Genomic DNA, 24,348 nt, shown 5'->3' on the forward strand with positions numbered 1-24,348 from the left:
AAGCTCCTTCATGGAATATAGAAATCAACATCTATCCCAGTGTGCTGTACCCAATTTCAAACTTTGTCCAAACACCTTTAGACTTGGTTGGATATAAAATATTTTTTCAACTCTCTTAACAGTTTCTTGGTATTCATCAAGTTCTTCACCATCTTCGCCAACTACTCTGGCACATTTTTAAGAATATTTCTGTTTTTGAAATCCAAAGAGTGAAGTAATATGTTGTTATTTTTCTGCAAAGAACCAAAGTACACCTATCGCTCCCAAGTAGGTTTCAGAAGCATCAAACCTTGTTTCCAAGGGTTGGAAGGTTCACCTGGAGATTGTAAAATTCAGGAGAAGGGTTGACAGACTGTATGGTTGTACATCTATGTGTGAATAGTGAATTCTTCTTTAAAAATCAGGATGAGAATTAATGCTCATTCTTGAAGTATTCAAAACCTACTTACACATTATTCTCTTCCCTGAAAGCTGGTTGAAGAAATATTGCATAACAACTATGGTGGGCATAGCAGCTCTGAAGAAAGCACTCCAAGGGTTGTGCTGGTTCCCTTCTACTAATCCAACTATAGATGTACATGCGGCAACAACACACTAAATAAAGAAGTCAATATATTGGTTGTACTATTGTTAAAATGTTCAGTTTGCACACTAGAAATCAATGCAAACCTGTGAGAGCTACACCACACACTGAACCATGTGTGTAAGCAGCCTGATCAGTTATCAGTACCGCTATCACACTAAGTCTGCATTGAAGCACATGAATTTATGGTTGTAATTGTTTGTTTGTCTCTGTTTCATGCTCATGTCAGTGCGGGAATGCAGACCGATGTTGAAAATTGTAGGAGGGACTGGCTGACCTCACCGTACCACTGTGCTAGACCCACCCCGTGCAGCCTTAATCTACCTCTGTGCCGTTTTGTGCACTGGAGGTTTGAAGGGATCAAAAAGAAACACCATTAGACGTTCGCTACCTGAAAGTTGTTAATTATCAGGCAGATACTTTGCGCAGCCTCTCCTTCGCGAAAGCAGATGTACTGGTGTAACTTCACATGAAGGTCCACGTAAGCAGCTCAGCCGCTTGTCACCTCATAAACTATTGCAGAGAACGTTGACTTTCCAACTAAGTTTATTCTCCACACAAACTGATCTTTAATTTTAAAAAAACATTCTGAGTAGAGCATCACCCCAACATTCCACACATCAGTGGCATAATTGATCACTACAATTATGTTAACATATCTTCTAATGGGTGAAGGAAAACGTCCAATGTCCTGTGGATCAAAAAGAAAAATCCTAATGTTGGAGGCCTGTTGTGGACAAAACTCCAGGAAGGGCAACTAAAGAAGAATAACATTGCTCCTTCTCTTCTTAATCAGGGTAAGTGCAAGCAACACCAGCCCATATATAATAGTGCTCAGAAAGGTCCTCATCTACTTGCAACACAGTCACTTGGTAGAAGTAACAAAATCATTGCTCCTCTCCTTTCAGTAATTAGGGTGTCCGAACACGGGCGCTGTGGAAACCACAGTTTATCCAAGAACAAATCATGAGACAATACTTCATTCTCAGTATTTCAGATACTGTAACACCATATTGAATGCCTCTATTGAAGGGTCTCTCTACACTATTGGGTTTTAGCCCATAATGACATGCCAGCCCGGAAAATGAGATGCAGTACCTCCATTTCAATTTGCCAGACAAAACTGAAGAGAAATAAACACACAGGAAAAGCTAACACGCTGCTTAAAACAATGTCTTGAACAACTGATATATATATATTTTTCTCCATCATCAGGGGCCCACAACCCTACAGGGCAGCTTCATAAAGGAGGATGGTGTAACCTGTTGCATCATACACAAGAAAACACCATGTTGAAGCTCTATTCCTGATGAATTTCAAGCATTTCTTTCATGATAACAAGTGGCTGCAACTCGTAGTCCTAACACGTTTCAAATCAAATCAAATCATTAACATTTATAAAGCGCGCTACTCACCCGTGCGGGTCTCAAGGCGCTAGGGGGGAAAGGGGGGGTTATCGCTGCTCGAACAGCCAAGTCTTTAGGAGTCTCCGGAAAGCGGAGTGGTCCTGGGTGGTCCTGAGGCTGGTGGGGAGGGAGTTCCAGGTCTTGGCCGCCAGGAAGGAGAAAGATCTCCCACCCGCCGTGGAGCGGCGGGTGCGAGGGACGGCAGCAAGTGCGAGGCCAGCGGAGCGGAGGGGGCGGGTGGGGACGTAGAAGCTGAGGCGTCTGTTGAGGTATTCCGGTCCCTTGTTGTGGAGGGCTTTGTGTGCGTGGGTGAGAAGATGGAAGGTGATCCTTTTGCTGACTGGGAGCCAATGCAGGTGTCTCAGGTGGGCGGAGATGTGGCTGTTGCGGGGTACGTCGAGGATGAGGCGGGCCGAGGCGTTTTGGATGCGTTGCAGGCGGTTTTGGAGTTTGGCTGTGGTCCCGGCGTAGAGGGTGTTGCCGTAGTCCAGGCGGCTCGTGACGAGGGCGTGGGTCACGGTTTTTCTGGTGTCGGCGGGGATCCAGCGGAAGATCTTACGGAGCATGCGGAGGACACGGCGTTTCAATGTTACGCCTTGTTCACAGGTGTGAGGTTTGCATATTCAGAATACAGGTGCTTTAAATCACTTGCTGCAGGGTTGGGGGCCCCTGATGATTGGATGCATAAGTGTCTGAGTGGGTGTGTGAGTAGGAGAAAGATTGAAAGAGCTAGAGAGAATGAAAGAGAGTTAGAGGGAGAGAGATAGAGAGTTTTGTTAGGCGTTGATATATGACATACTTAGAAAGAGATATTTCTGAACCAATTAAAAATAAAAATGTATTTGTCATTTAAAAAGAATTAGATTACCTTTCAGTATGAGCCTTAAAGATTTGTAGTAAAAAAAATAAAAAAAAGAGAGAAACGCTGAGTGTGAAGGTCTCTGACCTACACATTGAGCCCTTTTTTTTTTTTTTTTGCCCTTTTTTTATCTGTGACCACTGAGGAAGCCTCAAGGCCTCCCTCATGATCCAATATACCCTTATGGGCTATCTGGGACTGTGGGGGAAGCCTCAAGGCCTCCCCTGTGGTCCCTGGACATTTTTTGCTTTGTTTTGTTTTTTATTTATCTGCCCTTATGGGCTATCTTGGACCACGGTGCGGAGCCTCAAGGCCTCCCTCGCAGTCCCATTGCTTCAGCAACCAAAGAGCTGCTTTAAGCAGCAGCTCCCTGCTTGCTGAAGCAAACCTTTCATCTCTGTCCCCTGCACGCATATCGGCGTGCAGGGGACAGAGACGAGCGCTTTCATTTTTGACAGCGGGACCTGTTTAACAGGTCCCGCTGTCAAAAACCAAAGCGTTTGCTGTGGCTTGGCTGCAGAGCTGCAGCCAAGCCACAGCAAACTGCTATCTCCCAAGGGTGGGCACCCCGGGACATCGCAGGAGCCCGCCTGGTGGGGTGGCGGCCCCCAGGGCCATCAATGGCTCCTTGAGGATGGCCCCCTTCCAACAATCATATCCCCGGGGAGGTGGTGGTCCCAGGGCTAACAGGGATCTGAAACGGACTCCATGTACTTATTTTTATTATTGCCCGAGCGGCCCCCACACCTAATTTGTTAAATGGGCCAGGGGGGCCCCTTGGCTGCCGGGGGCCTGAACAACCCCCCCACACCCAATTTCTCAAATGGCCCGGTGGGTGGTGGACCCCGGGGCACAGGGGAGGCCATCAGGCCTCCCCCACAATATAAAAACATTTTTGCCCCAGTAGGTGGTGGTCCTCGGGGCAGCGCATCCTCCCACTTATAACTCATTGTTATCCCAGGGGGGTGGTGGTCTTTGGGGCTGTGTGGAGGCCATTTGGCGTCCCCCACATGACAAAAGCATTTTTACCCCAGGGGTGGTAGTCCTTGGGGCTGTGGGTGGCCAGGAGCCCCCAGCCCCCCATTAGAAGGAAAAGAGTGCAACTGGGACCTGGCCCACTCAGGGGCTTATTTAAAAACAAGCCCCAGATTTTTGTTTTAACAAAATGTTTACCATGGACTTGCGACCCTGTCGCAAATTTGCTGTAAAAATTAAAAAATGAAATGCTTTATAGCTCGGCGGGGTCCTTTTGGGACACCAGCCCCAAAGCTAAGTGTTCAGGGTTGTTCGTACCCTGGCCCCGGTTGTATTTTTCATTCTTTTTTTCCATGGACTTGGCTTCAGATGAGTCCCAAGATGCAGGCCAACACTTCAAATGCTTTGTTGTTGAAGTGTTGTCAGCCAATCAGATCTCAGCACGAGATTGGGGGTGGTTGCAAATCCTTCGTGTCCCTATATTTACAAATTTAGATTTTCTTTAATTTCTCTAAAACTACTGTACGGATTTACACCAAAACTAAAAGAAAGGATGCTTTCTGGACCAGGGCCTACCTTTTTGCCAAATTTGGTGTAATTCCGTCCAGTAGTTTCGGCCATATCGCTGTTCAAAATCCCTATAAAAAAATGAAAGGGGAAAGTGTTTTGGGACCCCCCTTTTTTCTTGCCCCACCCCCGGACAGATCAATACAAAACTTTCCAGACAGCAGTTGACGTCACTGGCAAATTTATTTGGAAAGTTTTGTGAAGATTTGTCAAGCGGTGCCTAAGATATAGGCAAGTAAAAAATGCCTTTTTTTATAGAAATTAGGTCCTAACCATAACTATGTAGTGGCGACCACCACTAGGTAATTTATACATATAAATATATATATATATATATATATATATATATATATATATATATATATATTTTCATATATAGGGCCTGGGTGATATTTTTATTATGCTGGAAGTGAGCAGAGTAATTTCAATAATTTTGCGTAACTGTTTCAATGCAAAATTACGCAATTGTTCCCGTTTGTATAATTATGAATAGTTTGACACAAAAAATCCTACTGCCGGAACACAGGAACAACATATTTAGCAAGCTCTGGCAGCCGCTGGCTGCTGCTGTTCATGTTCTGTTTCATTTGGTGCTCCATTCTTAATGTGAAATGCTATGAAAATAGCACTAAATGCTGGGTGACATTACACTCACAATTATGCATAACCTCTTGTAATTTTGCAGTAATCTCGTATAATTACTTTAAAGCATGTTACCCGAGTTACCACCAGTCCTAATTTATATGTGAGAAAGTTGGGCTGATTGCTGAAGCCCCCTCACTTTTTGCCCCCATTTTTAACTGATACTGGTGTTTTCTGAATCTGATTGTGCCTTGGGCACTGCTAACTAGTACCAGGACCAGAGCTCTATTTAAAATGGTACATGCAAATTAGGCATAGTTATAATTGCCTTTGACAACCTACCTAAAAATCTCTAGTATGTGGTAGGGCTTGTAGGCTTAGGGGCCCGGTGCAGTTAGGGCACCCATGGGTGCACTGCTGTGGTGTTAAAGGTAGACCTACTTTGCTGGCTGCTTTTAAAATAAAATTAACCCCAAATTCGACTTTGGAATAAAAAGCACTTCCAAAGTCTCAAACTACCTTAATTGTACATATTAGACACCCCTAAAGTCTGCCCTGGGTCCCCAAGGGATGGGTGCAGTGTAAATATAAGCAGGGACTTCATACAAATGTTTTATAAGCCCTGGTGGTGAGGGAAAAACAACCACATTTGTTTTCCCCATTGTAGTACATTTTCTCCATTGGCTAACATTGAGAGTCTTTATTTAAAAAAAATAAAGTCTAATTTCTGCTAAGAAAGAGCTACATATGTTCATGTTTAATATCAAGTTAAATGTTAAAATAAATCCAACAACCTGCCAATGTTGGATTTATTATAACTAGTACAGAGAAAAGGTTTTAGAACTCTTTCTGAAAGTTACCAAAATCAGCACTGTAGGGCCCTTTCTTTATTGGTCAGTCTGTGTCAGCCTGAGCCAAGCTACCTTAATGAGGTGTGAAGTGGCCTGGGCTGAAACAAAGGAAGCTTCTGGTGGGAGGAGAACTGCTGCAGCAGATGACAAATCAGGAAGAGGAATAGAATGGCCAAACTCGATTTCAAAGGAGGGAAAGCCACCTGGGACAGAAACACGACCTCCCCCATTTCCTGCTTTTCCAGCCAGATGTTAGGGAAACTTAGCAACATCAGTAGGTGGGCTCAGCCAGGTGTAACCTCCAAGGTGAAATCTTCTCCATCTTGGATTTTTAAAGAATATTACTTTCTGGGATTTATTTTTGCCACACTTCGCATGAAGTGGTCACCCCAGAGGGTGGCACCCTGTACCACATTGCCCAGGGTGCCCCCCTGCTTGCCAGCCCAACAGTAAAGTTAAATATGCCCAGCAACTCAGATCCCTACTGGAAGAAAATACTGGAAAAGAAGGACTGCCCTACTGAACCCCTGGGCTGCACCTGAAGTACGGCACCCACAAGGACTGTACCAGCTGCGTACTCTGGGATTCACCAAGAAAAGGACTTTGCCTTGCTTCTACAGCACCAGGAGTGGACTCCCTGTAAGCAACAGGTACAAAGGAGCTAACCAGGTCTCCTCCTTCTAGTCCTGCAAGAAGATCCCAGCTGACCAGCGGCCAGTGACCATTTGAGGATTATGATCAGGTGCATTCTGGAAACTGTAGTCCCAACTTCCAAGGAGTAACTCAGAGCCTCTGGGACCTTGGCTCAAGTTTGCGGACACTTCAAGGACCTAAAAAGGACTTCTGGAAGAAGATTCTGAAGTTTTGCGCAACTTTGTGAAAAAGCTCCATAAGGTAACCGACCCGTCAATGAGAGTCAAGCTGGTGACGTAGAACCATGATCCAGCCTGAATTTCAGGTTCATCTCGATGAAGCTCCAGTGCTTTTCCCCATCGATGAGACTTTCAGGAGCTGACTGCGACCTCGCGCTGAGCCAAGCCAATGACGTCGCATCGCAAGCCATCCTGAAGAGGAGCCTCAATCGTCAACGAGAAAAAAAGTTCCAAAAAAGAGACTACGTCCAAAGGGAAAAGTTTGACCCAGGCCTACCGCTGACTTTTTCCGACTTGGGCTCCATCGCGGTCCGCCTCAAACTATGACTTTTCCCAGATCAAGTGCAACCAGATGTCCCCGTTTGGCACTAGAAAGCACATTTTTAAATGTGCTATTTAACAATTCATATCTCCAGTTCCCTACATTGGATGTTTGCCATTTTGGTGTCATTTTAAAGATAAAAATATTTCCTATTTTTTAAATTGGTGTTGGATCTTTATTGTGTGTTGTGTTTTACTTATTTAATGTTTGTAGATTTTAAATGCTTTACAGACCTGTCTCCTAAATTAAGCCTAGCTGCTCTTGGGCCAAGCTACAAAGGGTTGAGCAAGGATTCATTTACTGAGACCTTGACTGCACCTAGTGTGGGAGTGTGGCCTGTTACTAAGTGTAAGTACCTACCTGCCTTACTAATAATCCACTTTACAACAAAATATATATATATATATATATATATATATATATATATATATATATATATATATATATATAAAACATATAGTAGTGCAATGTGGTCAAAAGGAGCAGCGCGGTCATCAGCTGGTGCCTGCTTGGGGGTCCAACTGATGCCCCCATATTCCAATATTACACAAAGGTACGCTGCACTCCAGGAGCGTCAGTATTTGAAAGTCTTTATTTTCTCAAGGCAATCATACCGACATGTTAGTACCTAGCTGGTCCTTGTCAGGGATGGTGAGTATCTCATAAGTTTTAACTTATACAGTACACGCCCATGTTGCCCTTCTTGAGGCATTATGGAATACATAGTTTGTCGGGCATAATAAAATAAGCTATAAAGGTTAAAACAGCTTTGTCATTATTGATTGTTTTTGTCACAGGATCATGCAGTTTTTCTCTCATAATCAATACATATGTTGTTCAGTGCTCTCTACAGCATTTGTGTATTCATGACAATCTTATTAGTGTCTCCTTAGGGAGTGGAAATTTCTCTGAGAGGCAATAATAGTGAGAAGGCCTGCTGTGGTATGGGTTAAATGTCATGTAATGATCATTAGTATGGCGTTAATAGCATCTAGTACAGCTTTTGTCAACTTGGGAATGGGATAGCATGATAGTATTTAACAATCTGTGTCCCGTTCATTACACATTCTCTCATGAGGTCATAGTATCATGATGGAGTGTGGTGAACCATGTCTAGACCATCCATATCATTCCCTCATAGCAAGGTATAAGGAATGGGGATGGTATATTAATGTTATTGATAATAGAACGGTAGTCACACTGCATACAAATATGAATTTAACTTAAAAAGACACACACTATGGTATTATTTAAAGTCTAGTACTTGAATTGTCCATGGCATGTCTTTCCTAATATAGTTTACAGATGCACAAAAGTTTCTCATGATTATTAAGTCTGAACGGAGATTTCGTTCCCAGCCGAATAATGTATTCCAATTGTCGCAAAGTTAGTGTATGGTTGCCACGTCAATCGTGCATTGGTATTATATATCATATCAATGCCATTGTATTGTAGAGTCTTCCAATTGAGTCAGATGTTTACAACAGTATATTAGGTATCCTTGTTATCTCTGTGTGCACACACACACACACACACTCACTCTCTCTCTCTCTTTCTCTCGATTATCATGTTTTCTTACAGCATCTTGAGTCCCCCACTGATTTGTTGTTCAGTTTTAAATTTAATCACCAAGCATTGAAACTGAGAATGAAAATATGCATCCTAAAGTGATGTTTGTGTTATAATATTGTTTACATTCTATGAAAAGCAAATGTTTTAGTTAGAAATTGTTTTTAAAGCTTTATATGTATTTTTTGTGGGCGATATTGTGATTATTTTTTATACAGCATGATTCCCTCATGGCTTTATTGTATTATAAAGCCTTTTCACTTTTGTTTTTTATGGTGCTTTTATGGTCAAGTGACCGAATAAAGTTGTTGAAGTGAACTGACATATGTTTTCTAAAAAGGTACGAAACAACATTTAGCATAAAACATACATTTTTAAAAATGTGTGCTCCACATGTTATCCTCAAGGTATTTTGCCTCCTCAACGTCTGTGCTCATAGCTATTTTTATGTGACATTCTTCTCTTTTGTTGGAAGAACCACTATGTTAAGTGTCTAGGTACAACTGGTCAGTATTATTGTAAATTGTGCCCTCTATTTAATTTTAAAATTGCCTCACTTTATTTCCAGAGATTAGGCTGTTTGACTACAGTGGAGACACGAGAGCAACACAGCTCAGGCAGGATTTCACTTCACAATTTATCAGCATTCCGATTGGATTCCCTTTTGACAAAGACTTCTATAGTAGCCTTTACGTAAGTATCCTGAAATTCTTCAGCCTCAGGAAATCCAGACAAGACAGTCATTAGTCCAGGGCATCACTGCAAGATTAGACAATAAGAAATAAATAGTGAGCTGCAATACAAGTGGATTTAAATTTAGTAAATGTTAGAGTCCGTGGCACTATGTTTGCTAAGCACCTCCCTCTACTTGTGGAATGGCTCACCACAATAATATAGCAGAGAACAAATAAGTTACATGGAGCTTAGGGTAGATGGGGCCACTTTTTGTCTTTGACCTACTAGAACCCCCTCTAGTATCATACACAAACTGACAATGTAGTCAAACTTGCTAAAGGAAAGAAAGGATCTTTACTTAAGAGTATAGGCATTTCTTATTCCACAAAAGATATGAAAGTGTGACAAGTATGTCGGAACCAAATACTGCTTAATATAGTACCAGTCAACGACTAAGACAAAAGTATGACACAGCTTTCATAAAAATATCAGAAAACGCTTTGCCAATTGGGCTCTTGCAGTCCTGAGCAAACCTTCATTGTTTGTCCCACATAAGTAATGGTTGACAGTAGAGAACCAGTAAAGCTGCAGTCCTTGGAAAACTATGTCTGCATGCAGTATTCCCAGGATAACCCTCAACATCTCTAGAATAATTGTCATAACAGTTGCACTATGTTACCAGTTCTGTTATGTTACATAGAAACATTTCCTAGAACATTCCTGCTGTTTGCAGTTATTAGAAATATAACAGCAGTCGCAGTATGCCATTGCTTTTCCTCCAAAGAGTCCAGTGCATTTTACTTATCCTCTACATAAAATGTATGAAAAATAGATTGTGCAAGAGAAAACTTTCAGCAGCTACTCTTGGCCCTGTGTGCATCAAGATGGTCACGACAATAACCAAATAAGCCCCAGATATATATTTTACTGAGGAACACATTTGGCCAGAACAGTGCATCACCCATATTTTGAGCAGGTTTTAAGTTTGCTGAGTTTATTTACTTCTCCACCTTCCAAAAATGTTTGTTGAGAAAAGAGGTTAGAACTGCCAGAAACATCATGTAAATATATCTTTCAGTAGCAAATTAAAACAATTAGTTGACCACACCTACCATTTCTAGAAATAGTTTAAATGAAGCTGGGACATTTTCTACCAGTTATTTTCATGTATAATTAAACTGTTTTTTAATCAAACATTTTGATCGTGATATTTATCTACTGTTTTTAAAGCTGGTTAAGCAGTTTGTGTTCAGGTTTTTTAATGCACTAAAATGTTGTCACAAAGTATCTAGAAAATGGTCTTGGAGATATGTTTTGGATTTTTACAGACGGTGAGTAGTGTTCGGAAGTGCTAAAGCTAGCACTAGTTTTAATGTGTTAAAAAGGAGAAATGCCAGTTTAGAAAAGTTGTAGTTGTTTAAAGGTTATGAAATTCCCTCAATTTTTCAAAATATTGACATACTTAAAAAATAAAATGACCAGAGGTTACAAAACATTTTTAAGTTAGAATTTATTTTTAGTAAAAGGGATTCAAAATATTATATAAGAAGTTTACTCTTGTAGGAAGTTTAATCTTGGTGGGATTATGAGTTTGAATGCTTTATGATTTATTATTTGGGTTGATATATAGAACATTACAAATATATTTATTCTATTTGTAGGATTTAAAGGGAACTTCTCTAGTAACATATATTTAATTTTAGGACCTAGGTAGACAGTTGACAGTTTCCCAGATGACATCTACCCTAACACTGCAAATTAACTCAGTATGACAGACATGGTTAACACAGACCGGGTTATCATCCCATGCTATGGATACACTCTAACTGCAGGCACTCTTCCGCAAGTCTTTTTATATCTCATAGAGACTTCTAGCTTCAAATTATTTATTCTAGAATCACCCCCAGGTGACAGACTGGATCCAGACATTCTTGAGCAGTATACCCCTGGGCTTCTCATTTAGGTTGAAGACGGAGTCTTCGCCAGAAGTGTCATGCGTGGTGCCTATATAAATGTCACACCAGTCATCAATTCTTTTTTTTTCTGCGCCAGTCAGTGCAGTTCTGGAGAGGTGTCAATTTGTGACTGACTTTTTACAACATTTTGACAGAGATATTTTTCAAGACTTGCCTCTGGTGTGCTGGGGATATCCCCTAAAAAATAAACAGTGGTTTACAAACCCTGTAGTGCCTGTCACTGACAGATGTCTGTGATAGGCCCACACACTCTCTGTGGTGTTTGAATGGGGTCCATGACTCCACCACCTGCGAGGAGAATGCTCTTTGAAGCTCCTTGCCTCCTGAAGACCCTGCGATATTTAAGGTCCCCATCAACACAGTCCAAGTTGTTGGGTAAGTCCCACAAAAAGAAGAAATCTAGGAAGTCTTCTACTTCACCGTTACCCGTGCAAGTCCTTGGATGAGGAATAGGAACCACAACACTATTTAAGGTCTGGCTCCCTCGATTCCACCTCGTTTTGGGCACCTCATAAGACCCTGGATTTGTCTCTCCGCCTACTATGGCTACAGAGGAGGGACCCACTTTTCCAATGGTGTTGCAGGGGGTGACTGAGGTTCTGGACCTTCCGCTGTGCTTAGAGGTGGTCAACATGAACTTCTTGACTGAGGTGCTGTAGTGAGGAATTGCCCTGTCTGAACCTCTACTCCTATTTAATGAAGCCCTTAAGGATGCCTTGCTTTAGGGCCTGTTCCAAGTTCTGTACAGGGGCACCTGCACACAGGACATTTGCCCGCTGCCATCACCCCACTTCTGGGGACACCGGTTTCCTCACCAAGCACCCCCCTCCAGGGAGCTTGATGGTTCAAGCCTCCAACTTTCTAGTTAAACCTGGCGTGTTCCTTACCACTCAACCTATAGTGAATCCAAAAGACTGGATACCTTTGGCAAGAGGATGTTCTGTTTCGCTAGCCTAGGACTGCGGTCAGTGAACACCACTTGTCCTTTGGGCCAATACACCCACACTGTGTGGGATTCGGTTGTGCAGGTGCTGCTTATGGTCTCTGAGGAGGCCCGAGCCATACTAACCCAAGCTATTACTGATGGGTGAGATGCAGAAAAATTCAACTTTCAATTTGGGCTGGACACAACTGACTTGCTATGCAGAGGGGTTCTCAAATGCCACAACTAGTTGAGAAGCACTGGCTTTTCAGGGGATGTCCAGGTTTCCCTTATAGACATGCCCCTTAATAGCTCTCATTGTTTTGGCAGAAAGGCAGAGTCATTGATTTAAGGGCTTTAAACACAGCAGGGCTACAGCCAGGTCTTTGGGTCTGTCCATGGCCCCAGCAACCTCATGCTGTATTTTGGCACTTCTGTGGGTGCGGTAGGGGCTTCTAACCACGTCCTTTCATACAACCAGCCTCCAAACCCTACAGGATTCCCTGCCTTTTCATGGCTGTGGATGTAGTTCCCACAGACCACGTGGGACTACCAGCCAAAGGTCTTGCCAGTCCACCACACCCCTGACAGACGCAGCCTCAAAATCCTTTAAGTTTGCCCTCATACTAGCACATGCATGCAGTGGGAGGCAGGATTCAACATCACCTGCCCTACTTGCAGTCCATAACATCAGAAGAGAGGGTGATTCAAATATCCTATTGGGGTTACTACAACCCCTTTCTGCAAAACCTGCCATTAATGTCACCTTCTCAGGACCAGCTAATGGAGGACTATCTCTCCTTTGCTCTATCAGGATGTGCTGCCTCTTTTGACCAAAGGCGCTATTGAGTGGGTGCCACCATCAGAAGCAGGTCATGGTTGTTATTCCTGCGATTTTCTGGTGCCCAAAAAAATACAGAAGTCAGTCCTATTCTAGACCTGGGTCCTCTCAACTTCTTCCTTAAGAATCAGATGTTCAAGATGCTTACATTTACTCAGGTTCTGTCTGCCATCAACCTTGGAGAAGGGATGGTAGTGCTGGACTTGCAGGATGTTTACTTTCACATCCCAGGCCCAGTAGGTATTAACTGTGGTTCACGGTAGGTCACTAGAATTTTTAATTTTTTTGTGCTCGTCTTTGGCCTTACCAGCCCCCCTTGAGTGTTTACCAAGGTGATGGCGGTGGTCACAGCAAACCTGCGGAGCCCTGGGATTCTAGTCTTGCCCTACCTTGATGACTGGCTTTTGAAGGTGGGCTCCCCAAGGTGGTTGTCTCCCACCTCTAGCCTACAGCGAACCTCCTGTGCTTGCTGGAGTTCACTATCAACATGGTGACATTACACCTGACTCCCTCTCAGACACTGATTTCATTGGAGCTCTTCTGGCCACAGTGCAGTTTTGGGTCTTTTCTCCCAAATGGCGAGTCCAGGATATTGAGGCTATGACTCAAATGTTTCAGTCTGTATCCTGGATTTCAGTGAGACTGACTCTCAAGCTGTTGGGCCTCCTGGTCTACTGCATCCTAAAAGTGTCTCATGCCCATTGGCATATGGAGGCTCTGCAGTGGGAGCTGAAGTCACAGTAGGTCCCAGTGTCAGGGGAATCGCTCCAACCTGGTATAGATCTGAAATGAAACTCTAAAAGAAAAAAAGTGATGGTTAACCGACAGTGGCATACCCCACTCCGTTTCCCAGTCAGAGCTGAATTTAGTGACAGATTCATCACTCCTGGGCTAAGATGACCATCTGGGAGAGATGGAGATCAGAACTCTCTGGTCTCTGGCAGAGTCCAATCTCCACATCAACTTGTTGGATCTGAGGGCGATCAGACTGGTATTGAAAGACTTTCTTCCTTCGAACAAGGGAAGGCTGGTGCAGGGGTTCATGGACAACACCACTGCCATGTGGTACTGCAATTAACATGGCGGGTGGGGTTGTGGAGCCTGTGTCAAGAGGCCTTGTGTCTTTGGACATCGTTGGAATGTCCGGGCATTTCCATATTGGACCAACACCTGGCAGGCTCTCTAAAGGCCAGACCAAACAAACTCTGCCGTTGATGTCTAGCAGATCACAAATGGAGCCTCCATCTTGAGGTGGTGCAGGGTCTCTTCCAAGAATAGGGACATCCTTGATTAGATCTGCTGACCACTACTAAATGTCAGCAGTTCTGCGCACAGGAGTTTCCAAGGCGACTCTCACTCAGAGACGCTTTTTGTCTTGAGTGGAGCTCAGACCTGTATGACTTTCCACAGGTACCATTCCAGGACTTTCAAGAAGATCATAAACAGCCTGGCTCAAGTCATTCTTATGGCTCCAGACTGGGTACGTAGAGTTTGGTATCCTGAAATCATGAACATGAGCATCAATGCTCCAATCAGACTGCCCCTTCAGGAGAATCTACTGTCACAGTAGCAGGGCAGGGTGCTGCCTCCAAACCTGTGCACACTCTACCTTCATGCTTGGAGATTAAGCAGGGGCAGTTGACAGCTTTTGACCTTCCCCCCAAAGCTTCCAGTGTTTTTCTGGCAGCCAGGTGTCACTCTACCAAGACGGTTTAAACTTGTGGTTGGGACAAATATGTGACATGGTATGCCTCCAAGGATGTTGACCCTCTTTCTGCACCCTTATTCCAATTGTTGTTGTTAATTGTTACTCTGGCCCAGAAGGGCTCTGCTTTGGGCACGTCAAAGTTTATCTTTCAACCATTTTAGCTTTCTTGAGGTTTCAAAACCAAACTTCTTCCTTCAAGTCGCCCATCGTGACTCTTTTTCTCAAAGAACTCCAACACCTATTACTTTCCAGACCATTCATTATGCCCCAGTGGAACCTCAATCTGGTCTTCACCTTTCTAATGTGTGCACCCTTCATGTCTCTACACAACTGCCAACTCCATTTATTTACCAGAAAAACAGCTTTTTTAGGTCCCTTTTTGCTCTGCCTCACCTTACTAAAGAAGAGGAAAAACTCCACTGCCTATACCCCAAAGGAGGATTGTCTTTCTACATTGATCATACTAAAGAGTTCCTGGTGGACAGTCAACACTTGGTGGGGTTCTTCAGGGTGAAGAAAGGAAAGGCCATTCAAAAAAGGACCGTCTCCCGATGGATAGTTCTCTGCATAAAAATCTGTTAGGCACTGGCCATAAACAACCCCCTATGCGATTGCACACTTAATTCACTAGAACCAAGGCTGTGACCACTGTATTAGACAGTCCCTGCCCAGCACCTCTGCCAGGCACCAAGTAGGCATCTCTACACACATCACTAAGCAGTACTGCTTGGGCAGTGAGGTCCATGGTGATGGGCTCTTTGCACGTTTGGTTCTACATGACTTTTTGGTCTAATCTGTTCACAGACCCACCTCTGGGCAGGTATGGATTGTGTATCTATTCTAAGGTAAGGTAGCTAGACGTCTCTATCAGATGAAAAGCTGCCTACTTTCAGGAACACCTTATCTGGTAGAGACCCTATCTAGCTGTAGATTCCTTATTGACCCTCCCAGCCTCACAGCTCTGCAAAAGGAATTCTGCTTTGGGTCACCCTTCTGAGGCCCTTAGTGCTACACATAAATACATCAGCATCCTTGGTGGCTCTGCCCATTTGGCATGGAAAGTTTGTGAAAAGAAACTGATGTCAACGCGCTGCGGTGCTGCTACAAGAGACAACTGTGCATGTCACTTGCTGCTTAGACAATGTTCATGATGCTGACACACTGTGTATCTACAGCATGGGCTGATAAACCTATCTGTGTTTACTTCAAACATCATCCCTCTCACCAGACCTATCAAATAAAAAGGGCACTGGCTCTGACTCAGAAAGCGTGGCAACGGCCGGTGCCAGAGTTGGCTACGGAAGGTGGTGTGATTCTGTAACAATGCGTATAATAAACATTCTCATGTATAGTGGAAAGGGTGGATTAATGAAAGGGAAAGTATTGTGTTGCTTGTTTTTCTTGTATTTAGAATCCCAGTGTGACCATATATTTAGTTGTTTTGCCAATCCAGTGCATACTGATTTAGGGAGGAACTTTTTCTTGGTCTTAAATTTGTTTTAAGGTAGCGATGTTCTTTAAATATACAAATGCGTTATCGTAAATGGAAAATCTATATCTGTGATGACTGAAATTAAGATAAATCTACTGATAATATATGTAGCTTTCATATCTCCATTAACCATCTTGTCAGCATACGGTTAATCAGTTATGCTTGTAAATGTGTAATTATATCAGAATTGTTTTTAGAAATTATTAATTTATGGTAAATAATTTTAATATGCTTTAAATGTATGCCATTTTTAAATAGTTTGTACAAAACCGTTGTATTTGCTTATGAATCATGCTTGTTTAGAGATTATTTTAAGTTTTAATCTAGAAACCACAATTTTATATTCTTTTGTGAGATTTTGCAAAAACTTTCATCATAATTAAATGTCCTTCTTTCCATTGAAAACTGTTTAACAAGCTGTAGAAAAGTTTTTTAAGTGTCAAATGGCTTGTTTAAGCTATTTTTAATATAATTACCCAGTTTTAAGAGCATTTTAGCCAACATTCTCCTTCTTGTTATAAGTCTATTTTTTCACATCTGTAGCTACTTCAAGTTACATTTTGTTCCTTTTTAATCTTTCTGCTCTCAATTCTAACTGAATAAAATAATTATAACCGTTTACCTTAAAGTTCACGTAGTCTACGAATTGTAAAATACACTCTCATATTAATAGCAGGTGGTTGCAGAAATGTACCTAAGACAGTCAACAAAATATGTATCTTGAACAGTGAATGTTCTTAAACAATTTAAGATAAAGTTCACAGAGTGATAAGTGTAATACAGTGTACTCAGTGAGCAACCTAAAGAAGCAATGGAGTCTACATCTGTAAGATATATATGGAGTTGGATGTACATATATATCTGACAGACATAGTCACATCTCTAGTGAAAGTTGACACCTCACTTCATTGGAAATCAAGTTATGGACCCTTAATAACTTTTCCCTTCTCTCTTGACCATTTTGAGCCTAATTAGGTGAATCTAGTTTTCCTTAATTCAACCTTGATGCATGAAAAATGTGGAATAAATTGGTCAGAGGGAATGAAAGAGGTCAGAAAACCAGTCAAGTTTTCAAAAACATTTAGGAGTTTACATAAGTGGCTTCTTGTGTGAGTAACCCACAAAACTACATTTTATGCAATTATGTGGCTGAAGTTAGTGTCTATTCCTTGTGTAGTGAATTGTTCCCACACATCCACCCATGGATTTTGGTGCATTCACAGATTTAATTACTGGTGGTCCTGCGAATGCGTCAAAATACTACGCCTCCCCGGGTGAGGTGTAACGAGGATAAAAAGCTTTATTTCTTCTCATTGTTTCCTCATTCTGTGTGTGCTGCATTTTGCAGCACACATAGGAATAGAAAAATGTCTCAGAGGATTGTTTGTGTGCAACAAGGGTTCCGGCGTTGGTGCTCGGCAACACATTGTGCTCCAGCACAAGTAAAAGACAGGAATGTGCCATATAATGTTTAATATGGACCATTCCTGCCTTTTCGCTATCACGCAGCACAGCAAGGTGGCTTGCTGTGCTTCACTGCATGATTTGTTGATAAATGTGTCACTTATTCTGGGCAAAGCACTCACCCTGGTCAGTCAAATGGTCACTCCTATCAAAAACACAGGCTACAACATATGGTGGATAGCCTCAATTGTGGCAGCTAACAAACACCGGCAGGCCACAGCACATGTTTGATGCAGAAATCAAGCAAGCTCCAAAATTAATTAATATCGTTAATATCAAACTAATCACAACACTAAACTTAAAATAGGGCAGAAAAAGAAACATGCTCCACTGTTCACTAACATAGAACAAAATACTGATTAATACCCCTCAGTATGGTTTGTGTGCTTCTTAAAACATACGCCCTTTAAAATGGATGTACTTCTCAATATTACATGAACTTGACATATTTTAAATTATGAGGTCTATTGACTATAAGATTTTATGAGCAAAAAAAAAATGAAAAATAGTATGTAATCCATGATTCTTCTGCTTCATTCCTCCTAGTTCACTGACAATGGTGTGATTGTATTTCAACGTAACCGCTACGAACCATCTTACACCTTTAGAAATCCATATGTATTCTTCAAGACAGACTTCTCTACTCCACCCATGATTGCAGCTTTCTGGGCTGATGCTGACTTCTCTGCTGGAGGTGGACAACTTTACTACAGGGTAAGCTCTGCTGAGATGCCATCTTCACCTTTGTTTGCTTTGCAGAGAGGTCTTGAAATATAGGGAGATGGAGACAGAGGAAGAGTGTTGGAGAGAGTGCAAGCAAGAGGCAAAGAGAACAAGAAAATGAGGGGCAGGTGGATTGGGACTGGAGTAAATGAAGGGTAAAACAGCAAGAAAATTGCATTATACAGATAAATATGGGGTTGCCAGTAATTTTGGAGGGAGAAGAGGGATTGTGAGCATTTGGGGAATAACAAGTGGAAATCAAATTTACTATGCTAATTTCTGCCTGTTTTTCCCCAGTATTTCACACAAAGACTTCACCTTCTTGAAACAGGTGAAATCATGGGATGGAATTGCACTGAACAGCGGTGTTGCTGCTGGACTCATAATTCCAACGGGCCCCGTAAATGCCATTACTGGGCTCACTGGGCCCATTACTGGGCTCACTAGAATTAAATGGCCCCTCATAATGAGGCCCTCCCACTGCAAGAACTGCAGACTTTAGGAACAGAAAACTGTTGTACAAACAACAACAGTAATGTCTTCATGCTGTTCGGCTTACCTCCTGTAGTTTCACCTTCATCTCCACAACTAGTATGCTCTACAGTCGAACTAACAAAATTCATATCAAAACAATCCCTTCCATAGAGGTGGGAGGAGACAGCGATGTTTTGGAGACTGAAATGTGTGTGTTAGCAGATCCATCACTATGGGGCTCTTTATGAACACGGCGGGATTCCCCGCTGTGTTCATGCGGGCAGTTTAAACATAGACTGCCAGCCCCTAGAAGATCAAGCCAGCCCTATAATATACATTCAACTGGGCAGGCGGGCGGAAACAGTGTTTCCGCCCGCCGGCCTAGCGGAATGCTGGGCCAGGATATTGCATCAGCACCCGTTGTGCATATCACTGCCCAACCTGCGCAACGGGGCTGTGTACGGGGGCCCCTGAGCACCCCTTCCACCATCCTTTTCCTGGCAGGGGAAACCAGCAGGGAAAGGCTAGAGGAACAAGCGTTCTCTATCAGGAGGGCGGCGCTGCTTGAAGCGCTGCCCTGTCGGATAGAGAAATCCACCATCGTCAGGCTGCCTGTTGGCGGAAGCCTGGTGGAGGTGGAGGTCCGCCTGTGGCGGTCTTCCCTTGTTTGTTATATGGCACTCCAGACTGCCATTCCGGTGGCAGTAATTTCCGCTGCCGCCGGCATGGCGGTCTGGACTGCCATGTTCATAATGAGGCCCTATGTGTATTCCACACTCAGCATTGTATCACTCACATGCTCAGCCGTCTTTAGTTTGTTTTAGGGAGGCAAAGTTATAGTCTAGCCTATCATCAGTTAACCAACTTCTTTTTCTCTGCAGGCTCTGTTGGCTTGAGGCACAAGTCTTTATCAATACCCTATTGCATCTTAGTCTCTGGCCATCTCTTATAGAGACTGTTCTATAAACCACTCACCAAATGGATAAATACCCCCCTCCTATGGTCTTAACAGATACTTGTATTTGTAATATTCACAATCCCTTGAGTGCTTGGTTGTTCTGCTTTCTTCAAAGTTTCCATCACTTTACGGTCAGTGATATTAACCTGTGCAACTTTCCCACTATTTTGTTACGTTTACACATTTCTTACCTCCACTCTATCAGGAGATGGCTCAGTAAGTTAAATGTTGGCTTCTGACATCTTTTGTGACCTGTGGGTCACAAGCCCAAATCCTGCCTTGCAAGCTTCCATCCTTCTGAGGCCGGGGTATAGACCACCATTAACCAGGGTAATAGAAACACCTGTCATTTACAGTACAGGGCTAATGCAGAAATGGTGGCAGAAACTAAAGCTCTGTAATACTTCTACATTCCTACCAAGCAGAGCAGCCACTACGTCCCTGCTCCTGCATCAGCAGTAGGGATTGTGAGTACCTAGCTGCACCATGTAATGATAATTGAGCAAAACGCAATGGCATGGAGAGAAAATAAAGTGAGAACTGAAATTACAAACATAAACAATGTGAAAATCGTGTCTGTCCAGGCGAAGGTCCATCAGATTAAAAATGTACCTCACTTATGAAGCCCAGCAAGCTTAAAACCTTATGTTGCCTTTTGTTCCCATTCAGAACTATAATTTCCTCAGTGGTGGCAGGATTAACAAAGATTTGCATATTGTTTGTCCCTGCCTATAATGGCACTGAGAACATAGAAAAATGTGGACTGAAATGGATCCTAGATTAATTACCCATGGCCGAGATTAATTTAATCATTCTAGTTCAGCCCTGCGGCCAACCCCCTGTAACCACCAAGCCCTACATCCCGCATGGCCATTGCCATTGCCTCTGCGCGGCTGGTATTGGGTCTTAGCAAGAGTTCACAAGAAAGAATCCACTCATTACAGTCACTACATGAGATATTGTGCTTAAAAAAGCAAGGATACAAACACCTCCATCAAGGTTTACAGATAACTTTTCAAGGCTGAAATACAGAGAAAAAACACTTGCTTTGTCTTCACAGTGCGCAAGAAATTTGGATGATTAGTACTTTTCAGCAGTGGAGCTTCAACTTGAGCACCTGCTTTGTTTATATCTGTAAGTGCTTCCTGTTGAGGTTTAATTTCTGTGAAACAAGCATCATGCCAAAATGAATACTGCCATGTGTATTTATCAAAGAACTGCCATTTTTATGCAAAATGTCTACCCAACTGGATTACTTTGTACTGGTTAATTTGTATGTGCTACCTCTTTGAGTAAATGTGTAGTGCATCTCTTACACTACAGCTACGTAAAAGAAGTTGATGAAATGTCCTCAGTGACCTTTTGTGTCTGCCAATGTGATTCTTCATAGAGCGTCTTCATCAGGTAACTTTACAGGGTGGAGCTGCAGAGAAAACACACTTGGATTACTTATTTTCAGAATGCCTTATAGGAACTGCCGGGGAGCGTGAAGGCCCCAGCTGTCCCAGCCAGCTCCTGTCTCCTGCAGGAGCTGACATTGCTCCCACAGGCAAGCAGGGAGCTGCTTTAAATAGCGCAGGAAAATAATGTATTATTTATTAAAACACAGACGCTAAACTAACTTTGGTATATCTCCTAACCAGCGGTATAAAAGACCATGGGCCCCTGTGGGGGTGGGGGGGCTAACCATATACTAAAAAAGTGGGTTGTAAAAAACACATCCAACAAAGACTGACACCCAAGCATGGATTCCCGATGAAGAGGACCTAAGGAAAGAGAGGACAGAGTCCACACCACCCAGAGATGCTCAGGGGGTGCAGAAGGGCAATGCCCACCCTTCTTGAAGATGCTTTCCTCATGGACGGTTGTCGTGGAAGTGCAACTGTTGTGTCCAGGTGATGCAGGAAGATCCCAGAAGTCATCCAGTAGCTGTCCCATGCCAGTCGTCGAACTGCAGGGGGATCAGGGTTTAGCAGCACTACCAACAAGCCTTGGCAAATGCATGAAAGCATTGTACAAGGTGCTGCAGGTTTTGGGGACCAGCAAGGTCCAAGGGACTCAACATTTGTAGATACATCAGGGCCAGCCCTCAGCAAGCAGGAGAACCAGCAGGAATCATTGGAGACCCCTAGAAGTCCCACAGATGGCAGGCACAGGGAGTCCCAGGGAGGCCTTAGCAGCACACAAAGATAGATGCCCACATCACAGGGGTTGCAAGAAGATGTTGTTCTTGGACTGGTGTGTTGCTGGAGGCAGGGGCTTGTTGGAGCTAGAAAATCTTCCGGTTAAAGAGCCAACAAGCCTTGGCAACAAAAAACACATATGGTGCACAGGGGTTCCGGCCAAGCAGCACCAACGAAGGACCACAGCCCAGCAGCAGTCCTAGTGTCCAGTTCAAAGAAGTGCCTTGCAAAAGAGTCTTGCAGATGAATCTAGGGTCCTATCCTCAGAGGAGCCCTGATGAAACCCAGGAAGGGGGTTGGACTGCTTCTGGAGTGACTCACCTATCAGGTGTAGTCAGGGACCCTAATCTGGTGGACTGACCAGTCATATGCTCCCAGAGACCTCTGGCCATCTTATTTCCAAGATGGCAGAATCAAGTGGCCACCTGGCAGAGCTCTGGGCACCTCCCTAGGGGAGGAGCTGGACAGGAAGGTGGTCCTTTGTGTGGTTTCACAACAGAGTGGGAGCCGGGTGCTCCAGCAACCAGTTTATGCAAGGAGGCACCAAATGTGCCCTTCAAAGCAGTCTGGTGGGGCTCAGGAGCACCCCCCCTCACAGCCCAAAGACACCTATTTCTAAAAGAGAGGTGGTAAAACCTCTCCTCTGCAGGAATTTATTTCTTCTGTCTGAGTTAGGCTCAGCAGCAGGAGGGCAGAACATTGTCTGGGGGTGGCAGCAGCACTGGCTTGCACGCAGAACCTGCAAGACTGTACAGGCACACATGGGGAAAATCCTCTAAGGAAACCACCCCCACTAAATGCATCATCCAATTAACACTGCAGTTGTCGTGGTTGCATGATTCCATCATGTTTGATATCAAACATGACTAGGTTTGGTGAAGCCATTATGTACTTAGGCATCTTGTGATGACCCGTGTCCACTACATACCTTAACATGGCTCCCTTGCACTCACAAAGCGCAGAAAATGGAGCCGGCGTTTGTAGGGACACCTCTGCTCATGCAGGGGTGTCCTCACACTTAGAACTATGTATCCTGCCCTTGGGCTGAAGGTCCTACTTTAGGGGTGACTTATAGGGTCTTATAAGTATATTCTTGTTTGGGGTGAAAGGTGCATGCACCGTTTCACACAGGCTGCAATGGTACGCTTGTAGTCATAATTTGCATTGGCTCCCATGGATGGCATAATACATGCTGTGGCCCATGGGGGACCCCTGATGTACCAATGCCCTGGGTACCTATGTGCCATATACTAGGGATTCACAGGGGTATGCCAGTATAGCAATTGTAGGGTATGAAAGTTGCTTACCAACTAAATTTAGGTGAGAGAACACTGACACTGGGGTCCTGGTTAGCAGGATCCCAGTGTACTACAGTCAAAATACGCTGACAGCAGGCAAAAGTAGGAGTAACTGTGTTAGAAAGATCCTACTTTCCTACAACCACCACCTCCCTCAGGTCAAATTTCTGAAGCTAGAGAGAGGCTGCGTGGTCCTTCTTGGGCTGCCAGTAATGGCCCTGGGGACCGCCACCCTCAGGACCTGCTCCTTCTTTGTCTCAGGGTGCCCAGCCCAAGGACCTAGCTGTTTGCTACGACTTGGTGGGATCTTTGACAGCTTCTGCCAAGTCAGAGCAAACAGTCTGGTTCCAGCAAGCGAGAGCTGCCAATTAGCTCTTGCTTGCTGGAAATGGTGGTTTCCTCTGTTTCCCTGCCCACAGGCATGAGATCAGGGAAACAGAGGAAGCAATTGCTCTCATAGACAGGGAGCTGCATGTTTAGCAGCTCCCTGTCTGTGACAGAAATGCTGGTTCCTGCAGAAGGTGGGGAGCCAGCTGGTACCGCAATGTCCTTGAGGCTCCGCCTGTGTGCCCATTGCACACTGGGTGCCCTGCAGGGCACCCAGGACAGATGGGCGAGCCCTGTGGCATGGGGTCCCGGAGACAAGATCAACCCAAGGAGGGGGCCACATAGCCCCCCTCCAACAAAAATATATATTAGGTTGGGTCCTCTGCCCCATTTAATAGAGGTGGGCCCTGGGAGGTCGGCCAGGGGATAGGACCATGCAGCCCCTGTCCCCCAGGTTTCTCCCTTTAAATTGCTACGAATATGCAAATGTGCAAATCGCCCTGAAGCTGCGCCCGCTTGGCCTTGCACAGTCTACCTTAGTAGTTGCATGTGTCTTCCTTCCCTGATGCCCGGGTGATGGACAGCTTCCAAAAAGCCCAAAGGGACCCACAGTGCGATTCCCACAGGTTTTGATGGTTCAATCTTGATCCTGAGGATCATGAGGACATCGCCACAAAACAAAGAAGCACTTACTTCACATTGATAAGGGGACGGACCTTGG

General features: G+C 43.9%; 1 protein-coding gene across 2 annotated transcripts in view; it reads left to right on the forward strand.

The window, feature by feature from the left end:
- The window catches only part of LOC138265247 (fibrillin-2-like), a 514,969-nt gene that overhangs the window by 96,216 nt on the left and 394,405 nt on the right, over positions 1 to 24,348 (forward strand). For both annotated transcript variants that reach the window (XM_069212836.1, XM_069212838.1), the window contains exons 12-13: positions 9,155 to 9,279; positions 18,211 to 18,378. In XM_069212836.1, coding sequence (XP_069068937.1) covers positions 9,155 to 9,279; positions 18,211 to 18,378 — 293 coding nt within the window. The remainder of the gene's footprint in view (positions 1 to 9,154; positions 9,280 to 18,210; positions 18,379 to 24,348) is intronic.

The sequence above is a fragment of the Pleurodeles waltl genome, chromosome 11, assembly GCF_031143425.1.
Source record: "Pleurodeles waltl isolate 20211129_DDA chromosome 11, aPleWal1.hap1.20221129, whole genome shotgun sequence".
In the NCBI taxonomy this organism is placed as follows: Eukaryota; Metazoa; Chordata; class Amphibia; order Caudata; family Salamandridae; genus Pleurodeles; species Pleurodeles waltl.